The sequence below is a fragment of the Psammomys obesus genome, unplaced genomic scaffold (assembly GCF_907164565.1).
Source record: "Psammomys obesus unplaced genomic scaffold, mPsaObe1.curated_primary_1811, whole genome shotgun sequence".
Lineage (NCBI taxonomy): Eukaryota > Metazoa > Chordata > Mammalia > Rodentia > Muridae > Psammomys > Psammomys obesus.
The window spans coordinates 13,911,596-13,929,325 of record NW_026596109.1 but is presented as its reverse complement, the minus strand read 5'-3'; the positions used below and the strand labels follow the sequence as shown (position 1 = coordinate 13,929,325).

Sequence of the window (17,730 nt, the reverse complement as noted above, 5' to 3'; positions counted from 1 at the left end):
TCTGAGCCCCTGAGAGCAAAGACTAGCCAGGATGCTCCTGCATTTCAGACTCTTGGAGGCTTTGAGAAAATAAATGCATGGCATATTAAGCAGTTCACCCCACAAAAAAATAAAATAAAGCAGGGAGGATAAAGGGAACAAAGAGAACAGTGTGGTATCAGGGATCTTGTTTGGAGTCAGCTTGACTCTTTATTAATGCCCTGAAAGGTGTGGACTTCTGGAAAGAAGGTGTCTTATACTGTTGTCTTAGCAACCAAGCATACTCACTGACAGCTCAGCAGCTAATGATAAGTCAATACATGCCATCAGCAATGTCCTAATATCTCTATGCTTCAGTTTTGCCTGAACTATCTTTTGGATCTAGTCATTTGTGAGCAAATCGATAGCTTCTAATTAATGATGGCTTGGGAGGCTCAAATCTCTCCATCTTTAGTAATCTGAGGTTCCTTGGGCCCCTGTGGTGGCTTGAATAAGAAGAATGGCCCCCATAGGTTCATATATTGAAATGCTCAGGGAGTGGCATTATCAGGAGATGTGGTCTTGTTGGAGTATGCGTGGCCTTATTGGAGGAAGTGTGTCACTAGGGGTGGGCTTTGAAGTTTGAGAAGCCCAAGCCAATCCCAGTCTCCGTCTCTTCCCGCTGCCTGCAAATCCAGATGTAGAACTCTCAGCTTCTTCTCCAGAGCCATGTCTGATCACGTTCCATCATGCTGTCCAGCATGATAAAAATGAACTAAACCTCTGAAACTGTAGGCAGGCCCCAATTAAATGCTTTCTTTTATAAGAATTGCCATGGTCATGATGTCTCTTCACAACAATAGAACATTGACTAAGACGGTCCCTCTCCTGTCCCCTTCCTTCTTACCAGCTCTTTTCTTTGGGTTTATCTACGATACCTCTTTGTTCAGTGATCCCCCTTTGTTGCACCGACTGACCCGGAATCCAGTCTTAAGCCTCATTGTGCTATACTTTCCGTGGATGACAGTTTTGTACCTACGAACAACACTACATTTGGCACAATAGAATGCCATATTCATCTCAAACCAATTCAACAAACATATGCTAAGTATCTTTGACTAGCCTGTTAGGGAAAACTAATTGATAGGGAAAGTTATTCTCCTTGAGATGGAGGTAGCAGCAGGAGAAGGCAGGAAACTAATGGGGAAACAAAATCAGTACAGAAGCCTGGGGCAGGAGAGAACTCTGCAGACTAGAGGTGCTTCCTGAGAAAATACAACACAGCTCTCCTCTCTGAAATGCATGGATACAGAAGCCTGGAGAATTCAGCTTAATAAGGGGGTTGGATGCACATGGCTGGCTTCCAACTGTGAAAAGGATGAGCTGGAGAAGGAAGTCTGTGGTGTTGCAATCTCTGACATAGGTCTAGCAGAGAAGACAGGAAAGAAGAATTTACATCCACAGTCAAAGTCAAGCTCCTTCCCCTTCCTCTCCCCCTCTCTGAGGGAGCTGGGACAGCCTTGCCAGGCCACAGAGGAAAACAATGCAGCCAGTCCTGATGAAACCTGATAGGCTAGGGTCAGAGGGGAGGGGAGGAGGACCTCCCCTATCAGGGGACTGGGGGAGGGACATGGGAGGAGAAGAGGGAGGGAGGGCAGGATTGGGAAGGGACATGGAAGGGGGCTACAGCTTGGATACAACGTGAATAAATTGTAATAAATAAATAAATAAATAATTTTTTTAATTTTTTATTAATTACACTTTATTCATTTTGTATCCCCCCATAAGCCCCTCCCTCCTCCCCTCCTGATCCCACCCTCCCTCCCCTTTCTGCATGCATGTCACTCCCCAAGTCCACTGATAGGGGACATTCTCCTCTTCTTTCTGATCTTAGTCTATCAGTTCTCATCAAAAGTGGCTGCATTGTCCTCTACTGTGGCCTGGTAAGGCTGCTCCCCCCTCAGGGGGAAGTGATCAACGAGCAGGCCAATCAGATTATGTCAGAGGCAGTCCCTCCTCCCATTACTATGTAACCCACTTGGACACTGAACTGCCATGGGCTACACCTGTGCAGGGGTTCCAGGTCATCTCCACGAATAGTCCTTGGTTGGAGTATGATTTTCTGGGAAGTTCCCTGTGTTCAAATTATCTTGTTCTGTTGCTCTCCTTGTGGAGTTCCCGTCCCCTCCAGCTCTTACTATTTCCCACTTCTTACATAGAATTCCATTCACTCTGCCCATCAGTTGGCCATCAGGCTCAGCATCTGCTTTGACAGTCTATACTGCAGAAGCTTTCCGAGGTCCTCTGTGGCAGGTTTCAAGGTTGTTTCCTGTTTTCTTCTGGCTTTCAGAGGCCCTCTGTAGCAGGTTCCAAGGTTGTTTCCTATTTTCTTTTTCTTCTGATGTCCATCCTCTTTGCCTTTCAGGATGGGGATTGAACATTTTAGCTAGGGTCCTCTCTTTTGCTTAGTTTGTTTAGATGTACAGATTTTAGTGGGTTAATTTATATTGTATGTTTATATGAGTGAGTATATACCATGTGTGTCTTTTTGCTTCTGGGACAACTCACTCAGGATGATCCTTTCCAGGTCCCACCATTTACCTGCAAATTTCATGATTTCCTTATTTTTCATTGCTGAGTAATACTCCATTGTATAGATGTACCACAGTTTCTGCATCCATTTTTCAGTTGAGGGGTATCTGGGTTGTTTCCAGCTTCTGGCTATTACAAATAAAGCTGCTACAAACATGGTTGAGCAAATGTCCTTTTTGTGTACATGCGCCTCTTTTGGGTATATGCCTAGGAGTGGTATGGCTGGATCTTGAGGAAGCGCTATTCCTAGTTGTCTGAGAAAGCGCCAGATTGATTTCCAGAGTGGTTGTACCAGTTTACATTCCCACCAGCAGTGGAGAAGGGTTCCCTTTTCTCCACAACCTCTCCAGCATGTGTTGTCCCTTGAGTTTTTCATCTTGGCCATTCTGATGGGTGTAAGGTGAAATCTCAGGGTTGTTTTGATTTGCATTTCCCTAATGGCTAATGAGGTTGAGCATTTCTTTAAGTGCTTCTCTGCCATTCGATATTCCTCTGCAGAGAATTCTCTCTTTAGCTCTGTTCCCCATTTTTTAAGTGGATTACTTGGTTTGTTGCTTTTCAGCTTGTTTAGTTCTTTATATATATTGGATATGAGTCCTCTGTCAGATAAAGGGTTGGTGATGATTCTTTCCCAATCTGTAGGCAGTCGCTTTGTTTTAATGATGGTGTCCTTTGCTTTACAGAAGCTTTTCAATTTCATGAGGTCCCATTTATTGATTGTTGCTCTTAGAGCCTGTGCTGTTGGTGTTCTGTTCAGGAAGTTTTCTCCTGTACCAATGAGTTCTAGGGTATTCCCCACTTTTTTTTCTAGCCGATTTAATGTGTCTGGTTTTATGTTGAGGTCTTTGATCCACTTGCACTTCAGTTTTGTGCAGGGTGATAAGTATGGATCTATTTTCATTTTTCTACATGTGGACATCCAGTTGGACCAGCACCGTTTGTTGAAGATGCTATCTTTTTTCCATTGTATGGTTTTGGCATCTTTGTCAAAAATCAGGTGTCCGTAAGTGTGTGGGTTTATTCCTGGGTCTTCTGTTCGATTCCATTGATCCACCATTCTGTTTCTGTGCCAGTACCATGCAGTTTTTATAACTGTTGCTCTATAGTACAGCTTAAGATCAGGGATGGAGATCCCTCCAGAAGATCTTTTATTGTAGAGGATTGTTTTAGCAATTCTCGGTTTCTTGTAAACTGATATAAATAAATAAATACATTTTAAAAAAAGAAAAAATAATTTGTTTAAAAAAATAGAAAGAAAATGGTGTGTCTGGTCCCGTGCGATGGCTCACTGGGTGAAGGCCCTGCTGCCAAGTCTGATGACCTGAATTGGACTATCCAGTACCCAAATGGTGGAAAGAGAGAATTGACTCAGGAAAACGTCCTCTGGCCACTACATGCATGCTGTGGCAAATGTGCATGTGTATGAACACACACACACACAGAGAGAGAGAGAGAGAGAGAGAGAGAGAGAGAGAGAGAGAAAGAGTAAAGTGATTTCCAAAAATGAAGATAGCATTGTCACACCTGAGGACTAATTTTGCACTGATCTTTGCTCTAATGTGTGCCTTTGTCTTTAAGCTCGGATTCATGTCACTCTTTAATTAGATGTATTTTATTGGCATCTTCAGCAGAGTAAACAGGACAGGGCACACTGGTGGGCACACTGGTACATCTCTGAAGTACCCCAAATCTATCTTGGCTGAGAAAGACTTGGGCGTAACTTTCCTGGAATGTCATTCAAACAATTGCCCCTCCTCCATGCACCATCTTTTATGGTTTTCACCTCTAGTTGAGCGCTTTCCGTAAGGAAAGCTCCAAGGTCACATACTCTGCCCTGAGACATCTGTAACTTGCTATGAAGTTCTATTTCCTTCTGGCCCTTCCTCTGCTTATGTGTGTCCTCACTCCTGAGCACAAACATCTGCTATGCTCTGTTGCTGATAGCTCCTCAGGAAGATCCATGGAGAGGGATCTGTTGCTGATAGCTCCTCAGGAAGAACGGCTCTCACCTGTCTCCTTCTCCACACTACAAATCCCCACTATCTTCTCTGATTTTTCACTGGCAACAACTTGCTCATCTGAAAAAAAACACAGTGTGGACCTGTCTGTATGGTTCCCTTCTCTCTTCCAGAACAGTAGGCCCTCTTCTCCAGCAACAGAGCCCCAACTCACATCACATGGGCCCCAAGATGGTGCCATTTGTATACGCTCTTGCTTCTTTGGCCAACCCATTGCACAGAGGTGCAAGTGACCTCCTAACTAGGCCAGCTGGAGTCTTTTTAGGACTGGAAAATGGAAGCAAGTCAAGGTAGAAGTGGAACTCATCAGGTGGAACACATGGCAACCACATTCCCTATGTGTGGAATAGCCCAGTCTACACTCTTCCTATATAACATATACCACTGGCATTCCATTAGAAAATCTGTTTTTCTCCTACTAATTCAAGCTGCATTTCTTTGGCTCATCATCCTTGACAAATAAGGATGTGCTCCAATGTATTTTCAGCCCTTCATGGTGCTACCACAACCAAGCCAGTGTTTATGAGCAGAAGGGAGAAGAAAGGAGTGGGAGAAGGCACTGAGTCTGTAAAATTCACATGCATTCATGCTTAGTATCTTCCTAATTGTGTTCATGTAACCCTAATTTAAAGCTGCCCAGGGGTTTCCCCCATTTTTGGATGTGCCCATTAGCCAGCAGGTGTCGCGGGTATCCTGCTACTCACTGGGTCGTTGTACATCTTGATGATGAGTTGTTTCACTCCATGCAGGGTGGGATGGGCCCATGGAGAGGGATCCAGCCAGTGACGATTCAGGTCAAACCCCATCAGGGAGCATCTAGACAAAGTCCAATCTGGAGTCAGTACAGATGGGACACGCTGAGCTTCTCATACACCCAATACAGTTAAGAGGGGGAGAATCACTTACCTGTCACTTATTGTCCCTCAGACAGAATTGTAAGCAGTTTGCTAGGATTTATTAATTTAGTGCGATCAATATTTTGAGTTAAATATTATGATTCAAAATTTATAGGAGAAGACACTGAATTACAGAGATGTTCAAAAATGCTCCTTCAGCACGGTCTCACTCTTATGAACACAGGCACCGTAAACAGTGCAGGTGAAATAAATGCTCAGGCCAGAACCCCTGGCATCCCTACGTGTCCTCATTATTCCTTTGTGTTTCATACAGCACATACCCTTTCCAGGATAGACCAGGCTACAGATCAACTTCCAAAACCACTGTGCTAACTCACACTTCAAATAATCTCTGTGTGATTGTCTAGTCCATCATCCTGGCCCCATAATGAGTTTTTTCCCACAGATCTGACTATCTTGCCTTATTTATTTGTTTGTTTCTTTGTTTATTTATTTATTTGTTTATATTCACTTTACTTCCCTGTCACAGTGCCCTGCCCTTCCTCCTTTCCCTCCTTTCACTCTCTTCACTCTTTCTCCTTTCCCATCTCTCCAGCAAAGGGGAGCATTCTCAATTAACCCACCATGGCACATCAAGTCACATCAGGACTAAATGCATCCTCTCCCATGGAGGCCCAACAAGGCAGCCTAGCTAGGGGAAGCTGATTCAAAGCAAGTAACAGAGTCCATGTCAGAGACAATCACCTGCTCTAATTGCTAGGGGACCCTCATGAAGACCAAGCTTCCTATCTTGCTTTTTGAAAATATTTTATCTAGACTCGCCTGTGGCTGCTCATTGTTTGGAGAATAAAATTTTGATCTTTTCAGATTTTTATCCATGTTCAAATTGATGCTATTCATATCCTTATCACTTCTCTTTGCCCTAGAATGTCCATCCTTTTCCTTCCCTAGCCTTCCACCCCTTTAGTGTAACATAGTTTGCCAACTTAAATTTCCTGTCTATTTTCCAGGAACAGCACAATTTTATCCTCTCTCTGCATATAACACTTACATTTCCACCTATCATCCTACTTGGAAAAATAAGGACTCCGTTGGAGACATTCTTCTCCTTTAACATAATTGAGGACTTGGGACAGGAAAGAAACAATAATGATTTCTTTCTATCCTTTAAAATAAGCACAGGTGTATAACTAATGCTTTGTTATTTTCACATTTGGAGAGACACATGGAGAAACACCTCAACAAGAGGAAGCCATGGCATCTCTGAGATAAGCTGGAGACCTAAGACAGGGTTGGCTCCTGAGAGAATATGCGGGTGACTCTAGTAGTGGGGAACATGGAGACTGAAGAGGCCAACCTTGATCCAGACAGGACTCCTATTGGAGGGAAGGAAATACCAACCCATCCCACAAAAACCTCAACCCAAAATTTATCCTGCCTTCAAGATGTGCAGGGATAAAGACTGGAGGAAAAGTTGAGGGAATGTCCAACCACTGCCTGGCAACACCATGGGAAAGAGCCAACCCTGACACTATTAAAGACACTCTGCTCTGCTTGCTGACTGGAGCCTATCATGGCTGCTTTCTGAGAGGCACCACCCAGCAAGGGATGGAAACAGATGTTGAGACTCACAGCCAAACATTGGGCAGAGCATAGGAAGGCTTGTGGAAGAATAGGGGGAAGAATAGAAGGACCCAGAGAGAACAGGCACTCCACAAGAAGACCAACAGAGCCAACTAACCTGGTCCTGGGGGCAGGGGGTTGTGAAGACTGAAGCAACAACCAAGGACCAGGCATGGACTGGACCTAGGCCCCCTACACAGATGTACCCAATGGGCAGTTTGGTCTTTTGCAGGTTTCCTCATAGGGAAGTGGAGGCTGTCTCTGACCAGGACTCTGTTGCATGTTTTTTTGATCACTTCCTCTGGTGGGGCTACCTTGCCAGGCCACCTTGGAAGAAGATTCACTCAGTCCAGGTATGACTTGATGTGCTGGAATGGGTAAGTGGGGGGCGTCCACTTTTCTGAAGGGTAGGGGAGAAGGGGGAGGGGGAAGAAGGAGGGAGGTGGGACTGGGAAGAGAGGAGGGAGGGGACTACGACTGGGATGTAAAATGAATAAATAAATAAATTGATTTAAATTAAAGAACAAAGAGAAAGCCTTGTGCATTGGACTTTGTTGAAAGAGTGGAATTTTTCCTAATGTTGAGGACAGAAGGAAATGCATAAGCCAAAGAGGGAGTGTGAAACCACTCAGGATTTGAGAGACATGAAATGAGGGCAGTTTGCTTTGATTGGATAATACAGCATAAGCTAAGGGGGTAGTGATGGGGCATTCCACAGAGGGTGGTGGGGTGAAATGGAATGGGCATTGAATGCCTGGCAAGAATTTTGATTATATTTTATTTCCTCTTGTTTTATTTAGATCAAGTATTGATATTGGCCTCTCTGATTACAAAGCAAGAAAGAGAGAACCCTAAAGCTATTTACAACATAACCATCACCAAGGGACAATGCGGTATCAACTCATATTCTGAGAGCTACATACCAAGTACTAATGCTCTATCTAAATTAATCCTAACAGTAATTCTATGAGGGAAGTCTAATATTATTCTTTATTTACTAACAATAAAAATCTTTTTAAAAAATAATTTATTTTTTATTTTATGTACATTGTGTTTTGCATGCATGAATGTCTAGGTGAGGATTTCAGATTCCCTTAAACTGGAGTTAAAGACAGGTGTGAACTGTCATGTGGGTTCTGGGAATTGAACCTGGGTCCTTTGGAAGAGTAGACAGTGTTCTTTGCTGTGGAACCCTCTCCCCATTCTCCCAATAAAAATCATAGATAGTCCTTAATAAGAAAAGTAGAAAATCAAAATTTCCCTTCTGTCATAGTTGTCAACAGGCCTGATCTTGTGAAGGTCTTGTGTAGTGGTGTGATTATAATGGTAATAGTCATGTTGTATTTAGAGGATGGCCTTCTACAGCATATATATATATATATATATATATATATATATATATATATATATATATATATATATATATATATATATTTTTTTTTTTAATAAAATACAGTAGTGAACCCATTTGGGCTTAGGCATTTTTAGCTGGGAGACCCAAGATACCATTGTTGTTGTCTCCTCAGACTTTCCACCCCCAGAGCTGTGAGCCGAACAAGTGTGAATTCTTAGTAAACTACCCAACCTTCCATGTGCTGCTATAGCAACAGAAAACCAACAAAGAAATTACCCTTGAGAGACACTCTGTTAATGCTTTTTTTTTTTTTTCCGAACTAAACTCCAGCTTCTGTATGGTACTGAAAACCCTTTCCTATATGTTTATTTTCTGCTTAAGGAGTTGGAGCTGGTCTTTATTACTTTGGCTGAATGTATCCCTAACCATCTGGTCCTCTGAGCTAATTTATGGGAAATTCTAGGAAGATCCTGGATTATCCACTCCCTAGTGTCCAGTCAGCAAGCAGACAGATAACCTGGGTGCTCTGCACACCAAGGTCTCTCAGCCCTTAATGAACATCTAAGAATCCGGAAAGGAACACGTCCTTAGTAACAGTACTTGCCGGCAACCATTGCTCTACCATGCGGTTTGGCTGTGTGCCTGTTCTCTATTCCCAGCACTGTCACACCCAGGGCACCAGCTTCTTCTAGGATGCCTCTATGACCTTGGACCCAGAACCCCCTACTTGATGTCATTTTTAGACAGCTCTATTAGGATATTCTCTCAGTCATTTTTCACATCAGTCTCAGTCCTGGCCTGGCAGCTGCACAGAATGGTGAGGCTGTATGTTGGAGACTGGGGGATTTGGAACTCATAATTTGGTTTAAATGTTGGCTGTCTGCCCTATCAGCTATGACCTTTTAAAAAAAAATCTCCTTTTTAAATACCCCTTTGAGCTTCTGTTTTATCATGGGTATAATGAGGATAACCACCTGACCTTCTGGATTGTGTATATGAACTAATGTATGTAACTGCCCTGGTAGAACCCTCAGAATGGAGTGAACTAGAACAAATGATGGCTGGTGATAACAGTGGCGATGGTGATAGTGGTGGTAGCACCGTTGAAATGATCTGAACTTAAATATTATCTCCTTCAGGAGGTATGGGGGAAGATTTGCACTCCCTATAAATACGGGAGAGTTGCTTTTCCTTTGCCTCTGCAGTAAATGTGATTCCCCAGCAGTGCTGAGTCTATTCCATTGGCTCATAAATTGCTTGCATTTTTGTGCCTGCCAAGGAGCATGCGTTGTAGGAAACACTGAAGACGTAATTATTGAATGGATATTTCGGATCTTGTATAACTGTGATGAATCCAGCTAATGTAGGCAGGCTCTAGTTTCATTAAGGGCTACAGAAGACAAGCTACTCCACTGAAGCCACATACCAATAGTTCATAAGGCCTGGACTGGACTCCTGATCCTGACTCCATGGTCCACCTTTTTAGTCATGCTGCTTCCAGGGTGTCTCTTTGATTCAAAAAACTTAGACTCAAAACTGAACAAAGGGGCTAGGGGATAGTTCCAGGGTATCCACCACTCTCTTCTGACCTCATGAACACCTACATACACATGGTATACATGCAGATAGACTCACGTGCATACAAATTAAAAACAAACAAACACATCTTTCAAAAGAAAACCTATAAGGGAAGCACTAGAGTTGAGTTGTCTTGGAAGATCCACTCCCGGACCCATCCTCTTAATGGAAATAGAGTGATTGTGACTCAAAGGCAACTTCAGTCCTTAATGACCCTTTAGTGCCTTAGAAGCCAGAGCTTGTGACCCCATGATCCAGTGACTCTTCAGGGAGCTGAAGATGTGTGGGCACTTTTTGAGCTGACTTCTGAAGAATTTTTGAGCAGCAATAAGTCTCCTGGTAGTTGCGTGTTTCCAGAGCAAAACATCTTGGTAGAGATGCTTGAGACCTGGCTAGAGACAGGGTACCAGCGCCATCTCTGCTGTCTCTGTCACCGTGGGAAAGCCGCCTCCTCTCTCTGAGTTCTATGTTCTTTGTAAACTAAGCAAGTCATACTTCACTCATGGAAGCATCTTTCTTTCATAACATGATTCTAAAGTATCAATAACTGAGATTTAGCATCAGAGTCAGGGACCGTGAAGGAAATAACTCTTTCCAGTAAATTCAAATTACAAGGATTTCTATTGTAGGAACCAGGTTGGCATCATATGCTTCTTCTGTTTGTTTTAATGTAAACTTTTTAAAATTTACACTTGTTTATGTGGTGTGTGTGTGTGTGATGTGTGTATAATTTATGTGTGTGCAAAGTATATGCTATATGTGTATCACAACATGAATGCAGAGGTCAAAGGAAAATTTTGTGGTGTTAGTTTCTTTTCCCAATGTTACATGTGTTCTGGGGACTGAACTTTAGTTTCCAGGCTGAAAATATATGACTGTCAGGTGACTACACACTACATCTTTTCTTCCTGCTGAGTTGGGAGCACTATTTAATATCTTTTTTTTTTCCTTCTTCCAAACTGTGAGCTGTACGAGAACAGGGATAATGTCTAAGTCCTTGGATTAACATCACTCCTCAATCCAACATAATCTAGACTAAGTGCAAAGAAGTTTCAATTTGTGTATTGAGTGAATGAAAATATTCATAAGTGCCTGAGCCAGGGCTCTGCAGGTCTATAAATAGGGCTGGGAAATTACCTAGATGGGGTCATGAGCAAGACAACAGTGCTTCAGTCAGTGAGGGACTTCACTGCCGCCTGTGATTGCACAAGTACACGCCAGAATGTCTGCACCCCAGCAAAATCACCTAAAAACACATTTCTCAGACAGATGCTTCCTGTGAAGGGGTAAACTGACCATAGTTTGAAGAAAAAAATATACGTATCTGTTAAATAGTGAACGCACCCACAGTTGTCAAGTGAGGTAGGTATTACTTATCATTGTTTATATGTAAGGGAAAAAAAAGTCAAGAACTGTTTGAACTTGGGAAGGTCACTTGATGAGTAGGATATACAACTGGATTCAAAACAGATCTTGTTAATGCCATAATGGCCCACAGCCCGGCGTTGGGGTCCCACTGTCTATCTGTATGAGATGATGTGATCTGTGAAAGGAACACTATGCTACTCATTTGTCTCTTCCTGTCCTGCTCACTTCCTTCTTTGTCCAAAGGCAAAAACATGCTGGTTCCAAAGAATGTTATGCAAGCAGCAAACAGACAGTTCCATCTTGGGAATGGTACTGTGACTCCTCCTTGTTGCAATGCCTTTGCATTTCTTTTAAAAGACAGGGGGAAACGCAGTGTAATGGCTCCATATCAGTTTTCTGAACACTGTGAGGCTGCACTCTCCTGGGAGCCTTGACATTGACAAGCAGAGATGTATGGGACATTCATGAAATTGTTCTCCAAACACAGCAGTTTTTCAGCATTACCAATGAGTTGTATTGGATTAAGTATACTTGCACCAAAAGCAAAATAAATATTGTTTTATTTAATGCCACAAAAGGTTGGGATTCAATTGCCCTTGGCCTGAGGCACCTTCTAGTTCTATTGATTGGTCAGTGTCAGAATGCCAGACAATCTGTCATCAACAGCTCCTGCAAAGTGCTTAGCAAGTAGGCCACGCTCTGCTGTGCTGCAGACAAATGCAGTGCCATTTATGCCAGATAAGAATAATCATAACATATCCACTCATCACCACACGAAGGTGTTGCAGCATTTTTTGCCCACCTCTTCATAGATCACCACATCAGGGGGACATTGTGATCAGGATGCCTATGCTGGACAGTTTTATGTCAACTTGACACATGACGAAGTCATCTGAGAGGAGGGAACCTCAATTAAGAAAATGCTCCCGTGAGACTGGGTTGTAGGCAAACCTGCTGGGCATTTTCTTGATTAGTGACTGATGGGGGAGTGCCCAGCCCATTGTGGGTGGTGACAATCCTGGACTGGTGGTTCTATAAGAACTCAGGCTGAGGAAGCCCTGGGCATCAAGCCAGTAAGCAGCACCCCTCCATGGTCTCTGCCTCAGCTCTGTCTCCAGGTTGGTGCCTTGTTTGAGTTCCTATCCTGTCTTCCTTTAATGATGAACAGTGCTATAAAAGTATAAGCCAAAAAACCCTTTCCTTCTCCACTTGCCTTTTTGGTCATGGAGTTTCATCATAACAATAGAAACCCTGACTAAGACAACAGTGAAGACTTCAGAATCCTCTGAAGATGGATAAGAAAGTCAGAAAGATGCAGGTTTAAGTTCTAGGTCTTCCACTAAGTATCTTTGTGACAAATTCATCTGTTTGTTAAAACACCTTTAAAAGCTATGGGCAGGTGGCAATAGTGGAGAACTCCCCCTTTCAGTGAACTAGGGGGAAGAGAGGAAGAGGAAGGACTGTGGGACTGGGGGAGTTGAGGCAGGGGTCTTCAATCAGGATATATAATGAATAAATTATGAAGAAAAACCTAAAAATAAAAAAAAACACCTTTAAAAAGCTGAAGGAGAGAAGTGCACTTCACTCCCACTGAACCCTCAGTGTTGGCAGAGTCTCTATGAAACTGGTGCTCAGATGGCTAAGCAGCTTGCAGTGGTCCAACAGGGACAAGTAACAGAGGTGGGACTAGAACCCAGTCCAGCAGCTCCAAGCTTAAGTTCTCAGCATTTTAAAAAATATTATTTATTTATTTTTTTAAAAATAATTATTTTTATATTAATCACAGATTATTTACTTTGTATCCCAGCCATAGCACCCTCCACCATTCCCTCCCAATCCCACCCTACCTCCCTCATCTCCTCCCTGCCCCTTTCCAAGTCCACTGATAGCAGAGGTCCTCTTCCCCTTCCATCTGATCCTAGCTTATCAGGTATCTTCAGGATTGGCTGCAAAGTCCTCCTCTGTGGCCTAGCAAGGCTGCTCCTCCCTCAGGGGGAGGGTTTTTTTTTAAAGAACCAGCCATTGAGTTCATGTCAGAAATAGTCCCTCTTCCCCTTACTAGGGAAAACACTTGGATACTGAGCTACCATGGGCTACATCTGAGCAGGGGTTCTAGGTTATATCCATACATGGTTCTTGGTTGGAGAAACAATCTCAGAAAAGACCCCTGTGCCCTGTGCCCTGTGCCCTGTGCCCTGATATATTTGGTCCTTGTGGAGCTCCTGTCCTCTCCAGGTCATACTAACTCCCCCTTCTTTCATATGATTCCCTGCACTCTGCCGAAGGTTTGGTTATGAGTCTCAGCATCTGCTTTGATACACTGCTAGGCAGATTCTTTCAGAGGCCCTCTGCAGCATCTAGAAAAGATCATCCTGAGTGAGGTATTAGGAGCAGAGAGATACACATGGTATATACTCATTTATAAGTGGGCACTAGACCTATAAGATAGGATACACATACTAAAATCTGTACACCTAAAGAAGATAAACAAGAAAGAGGACCTGGGGTAAGATGATCAATCCTCACTTACAAAGACAAATGGGATGGACATTGGAAGTAGGAGAAAACACGTAACAGAACAGTTCTCAGCATTTTTTTTTCACTCTTTTGAAGTAGTCTTCAGAGTGAGGGGAGATCCTAACAGACTGCCACCTGGGTGAAAGGATGATGCTGAGTTCAACAACTTGCATCTTTGTTAATTCTTTGAGAATTCCATATTCTGTATTTTGGTCATATTCACCCTGCTTCTCTTCATAACTTCTTCCCTGTCCACCTTGACCTCCCCACTTCAACTTTATGTCCTCTTGTTTTAAACCACTACCCATCTTGTTTTTAAATGGGAAAACTCTGCTCCAAATAAGAAACTAGTGTGAAAGTATCTGTATATAAACTACATATCCCTATGAGTCCTTATCCTCCTGACTAGTGGCGAAAACCAGAATCCTGGCTTCTTGACCCTGAGTTGTGGCAAAGCCTTCATTCTTCAACAGTGGCTTTTTTTTCCTTTTAAAATCCAAGTGATTTGGGAAAAAGAGCTGCTCAGGTAACATCTGGAAGAGGTATATTCTCCAACTCCAGGCTTTTCGGGGCTTTCTCTCCTACTGCTTATTCCTAGTAGACAAGGGAAAGCTTTGCTGGTGGGCATTGCAGAATGCTGTCTGCCAAACATAACCACTATCACTATCATCATCAGAGTGGTTGTGACTGCTTGCCAGGAACTCTCAAGATCATCTTTGCTGGTGTTCCCTTATAGAAAGAGGCCGTTGGATCCTCACCTGAGATTCCAGCCATCTACTCCTGAACTTCCCTGCCAGCTATATGTAGTCCTGTTCCCATTGCATATAATCTCCTGGTCTCAGGAGTCATTGGCATATAGTGTGGAAGGTTACACAAATGGAGGATCCTATCTACACAGCTATGAGGAAGTCATTATCCATGATAGGGTGAGACTTCTTGGTGATTCTGCTGTTTTAGCTGACCAAGGTCAACCTTGATGGAATCATTGCATGGACTGGTCTTTGGTATCTTACTGGTGGAATGGGCTCTGTTTATATCTCCTCAGTAAAAGCTCATGCAAGAATATAGCTCCACTTTCCCTATGCAGAGCATGGCTTCCAGGGGACTCTTCTCCCTCTCCCCTGTTTCCAACTTAGAAGGAGAACATACTGGGTTCCAGGGACTTCCCAGGATTGCAGCTTAACATATCCCCAGAGCTATTCACCACCTGTAAGAACATTCTATCAAATCCTAACCATACACTCAGAGACAAGAAGGGTGAGGCCAAAAAGAAAGACAGAATTTGACAAGGTCATGGGCTATGTGACAATAGGACTGAAAGTTTATTTCAGGATCAAGGTGATATTTTTTCTCTCCATAAGAACATTGATAAAGGGTTTACTCTTTTTTCTTTCTTTTTTTTTTTTTTTAATCCTGAAGGTTGACGTTTTTTTCAAGGTGATCACTGGCCTTGAAGCTATTAATTGGCTACTGCAATCTCTTAGGACACATGGGCAGAAGAAAGATGAGAAAGAAGTCCTTCATGTCTTCCCCTGTGGGAGCTGGCACTTCCCTCACCTACCTGCTTTAAGGATCCAGAATCCAAATATGGACATAGGAGCCATGATGCTCAGAGAAATATCAGCTTATCTGTCTACTACCTTTGTGATTAGCTTTCTCTGGACAGAAAAACAAAGATCTCCCCTCTTCAGAGGGTTGCTGTGAGGACCAAATGGCACTGTGTATGTGAGATGCTGCAGACACCACCTAGGAAGGTTGAGGTATGTGTTACATACCTGTTAGCTGTTTCCAAGGTCTGACTCTCAGGGTCCTCCACAATATGATCCTCACTTCTTATCCTGTGCCACCAAGTCTGAACATCATGCAAGGTAAGCATGGCCAAGGCTTATAAGCTAATTGCAGAAAGGAGGCACACCATTAAATGGAAGAGAGGGAGAGTAGATACAGCAAAAGGAGGAAGACAGGGGAAAAAAACAGAAGCAGAGGAAAGAAAAAAATCTACTGGGAAGACTTCTTTAGCAGAGACAGAGTGCCAGCAGAGGCCAGGTATCAGCAAAAACTGGCAGTTGTATCTATGCCTTTGATTTTCAGTGGGTAAGGAGCATGGAAGGATGCCCAGTGATACTCTCTCTGCAGGCCTCAGGTCCAGCTAAACAGCTCTGATGTCTAATGATGATCAACAGGCACTGCAGAAAGATTTTTACACTGAGACTGAGGCTAGATGAGTAGTGGTTTAGGAACTAGGATGAGACATGATGGCATTTTTTATTTCACCCATGCTCGAGACTCCCTAGCCACTACTTCTTGGTTGCCCCTTCCCCAGAGACCTGCTGTTTTGTTTTGTTTTACTGTAGATTCAATTATTAAAACCAACTTGCTATCAACTCCAACTTTGAAATGTGATTCAGCTGCTTACAGGACAGAGAGAGAGGAGACTGCCACCACAGACATCTAGCCACCTGGCCTTTCCTGAGAAACTTGGCTGGGAAGCTTATCTGAATAATTGGTTTTGGTGGTGTACACTTCTGGGCTAGACACCCATTTACGCCAAAGGCCCAAGCGTTCTTTCAGCCTCTATGAAGTCATCACTGGGGTTACATAAAGCAGGAAAGTCTCTGGGAGTTAAGGGTCTGTCTGGCCTTGGCCATTGCTCTGGCTGCATCTGAGGTATGTGACTTTTATGATCTTCAACAGGTTGCTTACTTTTTCTATGACCTGATATCTTTGCCTAAGGAAGAGATGTAATTCCTACCCTGTTTCTGCCACAAGCTTCTCAAAAGGCTCTACAAAATATTGGGGGAGTTGTGACTCAGCCAAATAAAGTGCAAGGGGTTGGATTTAGGTAAAGAGCCAGGTGAAGGAGAATTCAGTGCTAGATAGTAAAATGCATATGGGCTGTGTCAGGAGTGTGGGCCCCGGAATGAGGCTGATAGACCCTTCCCAGTGCTAGTCCACCAATTAGACCAGTATGCTAGAGGAGCTAGATAACTGTACCCCAGTTTTCTCATCTGTCAATAGGAAACAATGGTGCAGTTGTGCTAATGGTTAAATGAAACAAGAAATGTAAAATCCTTGGAATAGTGCCAGGTCCAGAAGAAGTAATACATGTTAGTCATCATCATTTTCACCATTATCACCATCATTTAGTCCTAGACACCATGTCTCAAGAAGGACAATGACAAACATCTGGGGTATGTTTGAAGGAAAGCTGGAAGGACAGGCTGCGAGATTCTATACTACAAGTTAAAAGGCCCTGAGCGCTTCAACACACAGAGCAGAAGCTGCCATTGGAGGGAAAGTGGACAAAGCAAAGACTCATAATCTTCAAACAACTGCATTGCTGCTGTGCAGATACCAATCTGGGCCAGAGTGAGCCTACATAAGGCAGAGACAGCGATCTTGAACAGGAAGTCCTCTCTAACAGGCAGAGAGAGCACCGGTATACCTGATGCTTTGGAACATGGGGGGGGAGGGGAAGGGTCACTGTGCCTGAGCTTCCACAGTGGAGGGGACATATCAGCAGCCCTCAGAGATGCTGCTGAGGAGCTCTGCACCAGATGTCTGTCCATGATGCTGTGAGACAGGAAAGGTAGGGGAGAGGACCTGGCAGATCTCTCAATGGGCCTGACATGGAACATTGTTTCCATTTCTAGCTAAACGGAAAAAGTGAAGTTTTGACACTGACACAGAATGAATAGAATATGAACATTGTTTTACACTCTATACATTTGATTTTGTGTTCAATTTGACTTTGGACAGCTTAGAATGTCTTTCATTCCTCCTCTGGATTTTGAGGTCAAAGAGGCAGGTCAGTTATAGTGTGTGTGTGTGTGTGTGTGTGTGTGTGTGTGTGTGTGTGTGTGTG

The 17,730-nt window shown here is 43.3% G+C and overlaps 1 protein-coding gene across 2 annotated transcripts in view; it reads right to left on the bottom strand.

Annotated features, from left to right (window-relative positions):
• The window catches only part of Agbl4 (AGBL carboxypeptidase 4), a 1,202,140-nt gene that overhangs the window by 84,482 nt on the left and 1,099,928 nt on the right, over positions 1–17,730 (bottom strand). For both annotated transcript variants that reach the window (XM_055628940.1, XM_055628941.1), the window contains exon 9: positions 5,273–5,384. In XM_055628940.1, the coding sequence (XP_055484915.1) occupies positions 5,273–5,384 (112 nt within the window). The remainder of the gene's footprint in view (positions 1–5,272; positions 5,385–17,730) is intronic.